The 8,817-nt window shown below is 31.6% G+C and overlaps 1 protein-coding gene and 1 long non-coding RNA gene across 2 annotated transcripts in view; one reads left to right on the top strand and one right to left on the bottom strand.

Moving 5' to 3' along the window:
• The window catches only part of LOC108742011, a 16,190-nt gene extending 14,333 nt beyond the window's left edge, over window positions 1-1,857 (top strand). Inside the window, exons 2-3 of the long non-coding RNA XR_001938603.2 lie at window positions 1,143-1,253; window positions 1,730-1,857. This is a non-coding gene — a long non-coding RNA (uncharacterized LOC108742011). The remainder of the gene's footprint in view (window positions 1-1,142; window positions 1,254-1,729) is intronic.
• Window positions 1,858-6,958: 5,101 nt separating this feature from the next.
• On the bottom strand, window positions 6,959-8,671 carry LOC112904928 (MICAL-like protein 1). The gene is made up of 4 exons (XM_025976200.1): window positions 8,452-8,671; window positions 7,970-8,213; window positions 7,552-7,891; window positions 6,959-7,470 (listed from the first exon to the last, which is right to left on the bottom strand). Exons 1-4 carry the CDS (start codon window positions 8,668-8,670, stop codon window positions 7,032-7,034), a joined length of 1,242 nt encoding a protein of 413 aa, XP_025831985.1. The 5' UTR covers window position 8,671; the 3' UTR covers window positions 6,959-7,031.
• Window positions 8,672-8,817: the final 146 nt, after the last annotated feature.

Below are 8,817 nucleotides of genomic sequence, written 5' to 3'. Positions count from 1 at the left end.
GTGATTTATTGATGAATTAAGCAATAATTTTCAACAAAAGTTCGATTTTAGTTCATATACATGGGTGGATTTTAACCGAAAAAACGTAAAAAATACCATAAATAATCGTTTTTTGGAATTGATTGTGTAACTAATACTCTTTTTTTGTCCATCTCTACAGATCGTCTGACAAATGGAAGAGAATTAAAGTTCAGGTTGATGGTACTGAAACAATATCTACAATGTTTGGTGGACTACATTCTTGTTTTGCTGTTTTCGTCTTCACCTTCCAACATTATGCAGTTACTTTTCAAGTGATCAGTGAGAGCAGCTGAAGATTTATGTGAATTCCACTGAAATAAGAAATTTTCTGCATTGTCATTCCTCTTGGATTTCATTTGCTTTTCACACCTGCAAACTTTGGAACATTACGATCTACAGTTAATTAAGGTGAGAATATTTTATATAATTAATTTGAATTGCTCCTTATTAATCTGTTACCACCGTATCTGTTTCAGATCGACGTTGGAGAAGACAAAAAAGTCCCCTTAGTTAAAATAGTTCTCTATCATGCATGCTCTATGTAATAGAATTCTATTTCATTTTATTCAAATTAGTTTATTATTTGGATGTTTTTGTTTTCGTAGTTTATTTCATTTGAATTAGTTTTTATTTTGCACGCTTATTTTTGTTCATTTTATTTGAAGTAATTGTTGATTGTAGACGTTTTTATCTTTTTTGTATGTAGTAGTAGTGTAGTAGTATAAATAACACGTTTAGTAGTTGTAGTATAGTCTAACCTTGCTTACCTCTTCGCTTAGCTTACTGCATATTCTTCCTAATTTGCTTATTTACCCTACGAGTTCTACATGATTCAACGTTTCGTTATCGTGTGTGTTTCTTCTCACCCTTGTGGAATTAGGGAGGGCCTCCCCGAACGACTTCCCTTGGGCTTAGCTTTTTAGTTGATCTTAAAAGTGTCTTACACACTTTTCGCGAGAGTAAAACATAATATAAAGCTAACGTTAAATTATTTCAACAGAATATCATTTAGGTGGATCAGTTTCTAATAATTTACGAATTCAATTGCATTAGTATAACTGAAGGCACCTATAAAATGTATTATGTATCTATCATAGTATAGAAAGAATTTTCATCTATAGGTCTTCCGGCTCGTCTGTCGTTTCACCTTGTCATTCAGTTGTGTTCGGTCCTCCAGCAGACGGTGTACGATGTACCACCATTTTTGCTGTCTATAAATGGAAACGACGCCTGTAAGTGTTTAGCCCTAATCTTTATTCGATTTTCGTTTGATTTATTGTGTGGAATGCGTTTCAGTTTAGTGATTGATTGGTTTTAATTACCCGCTCCGTCATTATATTTTATCATGAAAAACTTGGGTGGCGTGTAATGTATGCTGCTGTAATATCAATATCGAGTCTGTTGCGGCATCTTTCCTGTACTCATCCAATCTGAATTTTATAAATTCTTAGTTTATTGGAGTTTGAATAGTTAGGGTTTTGTTAGAATTTTTAAATTTTGAAAACACGTTAAGGCGATGATTCTAGATTCTTCATATTGATGTGACCATGCCACGAAGATTGCTTTCATTTTATAGCCAAAATATGTAAAATATTTCTTAATGCTATTATTCTGCTTTTAAAATTCCAAATTTCCTTTAGAAAATTTTTAACTTTTACCTTGTTATTCTATAGATTAGGTTTTAACGACTTTTTTTTCTGTAATATAGGCTTGCTTTGAGATTACATCCTTGGATTCGATGGACAAACAGTACTTCCAGATTTGTGGCAATCAGACATATTTTTATTTCCAAGTATGCCCCTAATGAGCTGGTCAAAAAATTCATAGGATACAGGGTGCTAAACTTCCGGATATACTGGAAGTAGACATACATACATACATACATGCGGCTGACGTTGAAAAGAGCAGGAAACGCATTTGGCTTTCCATCTAAAAATTTCTATCAAAGCACATTAAATCATTGCATTAGTAATGTTCAAATTTTACGTATTCCAAACATCAATAACTCGTTTTTTTCAAATGTTCATTTTCACATCGTCGAATGCAAAATTAAACTCTCTTTCAATTTTATTAAAGCTTATTAGGGTCTACGCTTGACGGTTTTCAAAGTAATTGCGATTTGTTAATTGTTCTGTAATGTGCACAGAAAACGAATAGATCCTAGACGGCATGGGTCTATGTAGCCGAAAGCGCATTCTCTCTTGTTCATTGGAATTATTGATAAAATTACTTAAACTTAAAGTAGAACACTAATAATTAATGTCATAAAAGATTGCTGTGACTTCAGGAGCAGAATTTTCTCAAAATGGTTTATTGCCGAAGTGAATAAAACTCCGATATAAATAATACTGGGAACAAACTTTATTTACTATGAATTGAAAAGCAGACTGTATACTACTTAATTTTAATATCTTGGATATTGGTTTGAATTTTTTAGATATTCGACAATCTGCAGACGCTGTGAAGTCATGACGAAATCGTCAACAATTAGATAGTTTTATAACAATAACACACCGGCATTTAAGATCTGTCTGATGGATATTTGGGCCCTATAATTGGTCTGGCTGCTTACAAAAAGTATTAAGATAGGTCCCTAAGTATCATATTTAAAAATGAAGACTCAGACATTAAATAAAATTACGCTTTTTTTTGCCAGCTTTGAAGCGTTTGGCAGAAATTACCGCCTATGGGAAATGTCTGACAGTGTTTATTTTTAACAATATTCTGTGAAACATTATGTAAAAATCAGCACTCAGACTAACACTACTCTATTCCACTCATTTTGTTACATAGAAAATAAATAATATCTGGCGGCTCTGGGGTCTTGGATTATTATACGTAGGTACTTATGCAAATGCATATCTTAGGCAGTGCCAAATGTACTAGAGTGATTTTGAAAATTCTTGTATTTCTAGGAAAGTTACTGCTATTCTAATAGTAATACTATTAATTAATCTAAAAACGCTGCACTGCTAATGAAACTTTCTTTATTTAGTAGTTGCATCTGGATTTATTTTTTAAACAATCGTCCAAAATTAAAATATTATCTGATCCAGAATGCAACTTCAGTGCTTAAACAGAGATTTACAGAAAAACATATGGATACCTAAATATATTAACATTAACAAATAAACTATTATTTTAAGGGTTTTAAAGGAACACAATTTTTTTNCTTTCCAAGCTTATTCTGTTCATTTATCAAACAACTATCGAATTGCGCTCTTGTTTACCTTATTTTTGACAAATTATTAAATTTCATTGTGTTTCTTCCGGCGAAATCTACCCACGTATGGCAACAAAAATTTAACTTTTACTGAAATGATTTGCTTAATTCATTAGTAAATGATAACTGAATTGGATGATTAATCAATAAATGATAAGAACTAGCTGTGGCTTACTTTACACCAGCTATACATGGGTCGATTTTAACAAAAAAAAATGCAAAAAATTCAGTAAAATTTGATAATTTGGCAAAAATAAAGCAAACGAGAGCGCATTTAGATCATTTATTGATTAATATTTGATATTGGATGTGATTTATTGAAGAATTAAGCAAAACTATTCTGCCAAAGTTAGAATTTGATAATTTGACAAAAATAAAGCAAACGAGAGCGCATTAAGATCATTTATTGATTAATATTTGATATTAGATGTGATTTATTGAAGAATTAAGTAAAAATTTTCAACAAAAGTTCGATTTAGGTTAATATAGGTGGGTGGATTTTAACAGAAAAAAGTAAAAAACACTATAAATACCCATTTATACGGAAAATCAACACGGTAAATTAATTTTGAGATTTTTCTATTAAAACTTTTCGATTATCCCTTATATTACACTNTCCTCGGGAGGTAGATGTTCACCAATATCCTTACTACATTGTAAGTCTCACGGCTTATAAAGTGTATTTATTAAGACGTGCAACCTCAAAAAACAACAGCCAAAATCGACCCATTTATACGAAAAATCAACACGGTAAATTAATTTTGAGATTTTTCTATTAAAACTTTTCGATTATCCCTTATATTACACTTAAAGAATTATAGTATGTCCTTCGTATCTCAGGTACCTGGACGGACATCTCACGGGCCATAGTTAAATATTATTGCAAGTGGTTTACAGGTTTCAACTATATTACAGATGTCTATCAGACAGCTACTAAACGGCAATAATAATAACACTAAAATTTGTCCGCCAAATTGTCTGATTTCCCAAGCATCTTATGTTCTCCTAATACAAATTTCCGATTTTCAAAGTTTCGCTAGAATTTGATTTTGTATCGTGTCTGGCACCTTCACCAAAATTTAGCTACCTTTGAATTGTTTTTAACAATAAATGTGTAAATGTCGCTTCTTCATTAAAAAAAACGATCTAAAGGCACACTCATTTGCTTTATTTTACCAAATTTTAATTCCTAACATGGGTAGATCCTGACAAAAAAAAACGCAATTCGGGCAATAAATTTCTGTTATTTGGCAAAAATAAAGTAAACGAGAGCCTATTTAGATCATTTATTGCGTAATCTTTAATATTAGATGTGATTTATTGATAAATTAAGCAAAACTGCTCTGCAAAAGTTCGATTTTAGTTCATATACATGGGTGGATTTTAACCGAAAAAACGTAAAAAATACCATAAATAATCGTTTTTTGGCAAAAATAAAGCAAGCGGCAGCTCTTTATATCAATTATTGGTTAATCTGTATGATCAGTTATCATTTATCGATGAATTCAGCAAAATTAATTGGCAGAAGTTCGATTTCAGTTCCCAAAAACAATCGACAGGTCTATACATGGGTTATTTTTGGGAACTAAAATCGAACATTAGGACAAAATTTTTGCTAATTCACCAGTAAATGTTATCTGATATAGATAATTAATTAATAAATGATAAGANTATTTTAACTAAAAGAGGAAAAGAATTAATTCTATTTAAAAAGATATCTTTAGGTCTAAGATACCGGTGCATAAAAAAAGAGTGTAGTGCATCTTTGATTTGTGACGAACGAAAAACTAGTGTTTTAAGAGAAAATAGTAATCACAACCATGAAGTGGACAGAAATATTTGTCAACAAGCGATTTCGAACGGATGAAAAAGAAAAGCCGTATACGACATTACGGAAAAGCTAAAATTTGTAGTGGTCTTAAATTAATTGCTTCGAAAAACTTAACAACTGATATTATAACATCCGAAAGCGCATAATATACTACGCAAAACGTTCAGTGTTACCACCACTTCCTGGAACGAATGATAACATTTATTCCTTTTTAAATGCAAAAACATCAATCAAAAGGTTGATGAATTTTCCGATTATTTGTTAGAAAATTATATACTAGATGATTCTAAATTTCCACCAAAATTGTGAGCTACTAATTCAGCCTCAAATAAATTGATCACAAACGACTGCAAATCGTTTCATTCAAGGTTCAACAAATCATTTTATCAAGAACATCCTAATATAAATCTATTTTTACAAGTATTAAAAGATATTCAAAACCACGTATATGGTTATCTAAATAGTCTACACATAAGGGATAATCGAAAAGTTTTAATAGAAAAACCTCAAAATTAATTTACCGTGTTAATTTTCCGTATAAATGGGTATTTATAGTGTTTTTTACTTTTTTTCTGTTAAAATCCACCAACGTATATTAACCTAAATCGAACTTTTGTTGAAAATTATTGCTTAATTCATCAATAAATCACATCTAATATTAAAGATTACGCAATAAATGATCTAAATAGGCTCTCGTTTACTTTAGTTTTGCCAAATAACAGAAATTTATTGCCCGAATTGCGTTTTTTTTGTCAGGATCTACCCATGTTAGGAATTAAAATCTGGTAAAATAAAGCAAATGAGTGTGCCTTTAGATCGTTTTTTTAATGAAGAAGCGATATTTACACGTTTATTGTCAAAAACAATTCAAAGGTAGCTAAATTTTGGTGAAGGTGCCAGACACGATACAAAATCAAATTCTAGCGAAACATTGAAAATCGGAAATTTGTATTAGGAGAGCATAAGATGCTTGGGAAATCAGAAAATTTGGCGGGCAAATTTTAGTGTTATTATTATTGCCGTTTAGTAGCTGTCTGATAGACATCTGTAATATAGTTGAAACCTGTAAACTAGATGTAATAATATTTAACTATGGACCGTGAGATGTCCGTCCAGGTACCTGAGATACGAAGGACATACTATAATTCTCTAAGTGTAATATAAGGGATAATCGAAAAGTTTTAATAGAAAAATCTCAAAATTAATTTACCGTGTTGATTTTTCGTATAAATGGGTCGATTTTGGCTGTTGTTTATTTAGATATTGTTGTTTGAGGTTGCACGTCTTAAAAAATACAGTTTATAAGCCGTGAGGCTTACAATGTAGTAAGAATATTGGTGAACATCTTCCCCCGAGGAGTCCCTACCAACTAAAACTTTTCTGCAATTTTTTTTGCTTAATTCATAGATAAATGATAATTGATGATATAGATTAACCAACAAATGATATAAAGAGCTCCCGCTTGTTTTATTTTTGCCAACAAATGACTATTTATGGTGTTTTTTACGTTTTTTCTGTTAAAATCCACCCACGTATATGAACCTAAATCGAACTTTTGTTGAAAATTTTTGCGTAATTCATCAGTACATCACATCTAATATCAAAGATTATTCAATACATGACCTAAATACGCTCTCGTTAACTCTATTTTTGCAAAATAATAGAAATTTATTGCTCGAATTGCGTTTTTTATGTATAAGAATTAAATTTAACTTTTGCTGAAAATTTTTGCTGTTATAGACTTTGTCCAAAACTACATGAGAGAGACATTTTTGCTTCAGGGAATACTTCCAATTTTTGATTACTTATTGATAATGAGAAAAAAAGAAAGATACAACTAATAAAAAACAAAATGTTATTATATTCCATAAAGTACAAGAAAATCACACAGATGATATTATATATTAACAATGATATGGCTGAGTTCATATAATAATAAAAACAGTACATTACTTTTTAAAACAAATTAAATTTTTTCTTCTTCTCTTTTTTTGATGATGGTAAAGAATTCGAACTCAATTCTGACTCATCAATATCTTTATCAGCGTCAACTTTAGGAGACTTGCTTAGCTTCAGTTTTTTCTTAATTTTTTGTTTCCACTGCTTTTTATTGTCTTCTACATTTAACGGTACAACTTCGTCTTTTACTTTGCTGGTATACAGAGTCATTTGATTTGTTATGCTTGTATCTTCCTCGGCTTCTCTTATTCGATCCATTTCTAAACATTCAACTATTTCATTTCGTCTTTCTACTACTTCTAACAACCTGTTGATAAGTTCTTCCTCCTTCTTTGCTTTATCACTGTCTGTCTGATTCATTTCTGGTTTCAACATTAAGCATCGTATCTGGTACTCCAGATCTGCATATTCTTCTTCTAGTCTTTGTTGTCTTCGTCTGAAATAAATAAGATATTACGTCATTAATAGCAAATACACACTAGCCTGATTTAATAACAAAATAAAAAACAATACGTACAAATACATTAATTCAGCTTGCTTTCTAAACAACTCGTTTTTCTCGTTGACCAATTCAAACAATTGCAAAATCAACTCCTCCACTTCAGGAGACATGCTACCTTCGGGATCACTGTTTGGCCCTTCACATTTTTCTCGAATGATCTGTTCCAATCGCACCCCTTGTCTTTCAAGTCCTTGCTGTTGAATTTCGATGAAATCCAGCTCCCTTCTAATTTCTGCTACAGGTAAAGGCTTAATTTGCCTTCGTTGAGGTATAGGGCGAGCAGGTGCTGGACCTTTTCGCCTTTTCCATTTCCCATGGGTACTTTTGTCCGTAATGGTTGGCGTGTTTGTGGAAGCTAGAAAAGTTATGTCTGCATATAATTTACGAATATTTATTTCAACTTTTAATATTTAAAATTTAACACCACACTTACTATCGTATATTTGACTTTGTCGGTTTCTATTTTCCTTGTCTTTATTTGTCTTTTCAGTCTCATAATCACCTATACGTATTTCTGGAGGAGGAAGGTGATAATCTTTTTCAGATAATGGAGAAACGTTAGATTCAAAATACTCTGAAACTTTACTATGACTGAAAGGTGTTGAGGATGATGCCGTTGGGGGAAGTGGTGCTTTCTTGGTTTTACGAGAGCGGGGCGTCATTCGAGGAGAGTGGGGCTAATATAACAAACCAAGAATGAAAATTAAATTTGAAAAATTTATTAATGGAGGTACGTATGTTTACTACTTTTCAATTACTATCACAGTGTCACCGTCCATGAAGCTGGACCAGTAAACAACAAATTTATTTACAAATGTATAGCTAAGATTTTGCATCAACAATTTCCCCAATTAGAGAAAGGTCTGATCATAATACTTTTAAATTAATTTTTAAATACTAGCCACAGATACATACCGCACTTGGGGTAGGACTTGAAGTAATGGAACTATGATCGGAGTCGTTGAAAGAGCCTGGTGGTGGTGGTGCGATCTTTTTCTTCCTCATGGTGACGAAGCTAGACGCAATACTGGACATAGAACCATACAAATCTAAACTTTCTCCATTAACATCAAGAGATGAAAGTGTCGGTTGTAAATTTCTTGACGATGTCCTGGTAACACAATACTTTAGCATTTTTTTTTTTAATCAACCTTTTAGTGTTCGCGTTCATAAGTAAACTAACTAATGGAAATGCATGCCACATCGCATACTTAATAGGGTATCCGCTAAGGACATTCCACCCACGAAATACGTTATGAAAGAAAATATACAGTTGTTACT

This window comes from Agrilus planipennis, unplaced genomic scaffold, assembly GCF_000699045.2.
Source record: "Agrilus planipennis isolate EAB-ADULT unplaced genomic scaffold, Apla_2.0 scaffold303, whole genome shotgun sequence".
In the NCBI taxonomy this organism is placed as follows: domain Eukaryota; kingdom Metazoa; phylum Arthropoda; class Insecta; order Coleoptera; family Buprestidae; genus Agrilus; species Agrilus planipennis.
The sequence above is the reverse complement of the archived record's forward strand: the minus strand, read 5'-3'. Positions and strand labels throughout refer to the sequence as shown.

What these genes read in the sequence shown, in the direction of transcription:
- LOC112904928 (XM_025976200.1), bottom strand. Translation starts at nt 8,670, where the DNA reads ATGCTAAAGTATTGTGTTACCAGGACATCGTCAAGAAATTTACAACCG. An exon ending in CAAGTCCTACCCCAAGTGCG is followed by an intron (nt 8,214 to 8,451) that starts GTATGTATCTGT and finishes TTGTTATATTAG; the next exon opens with CCCCACTCTCCTCGAATGAC. An exon ending in CAAGCTGAATTAATGTATTT is followed by an intron (nt 7,471 to 7,551) that starts GTACGTATTGTT and finishes TATTTATTTCAG; the next exon opens with ACGAAGACAACAAAGACTAG.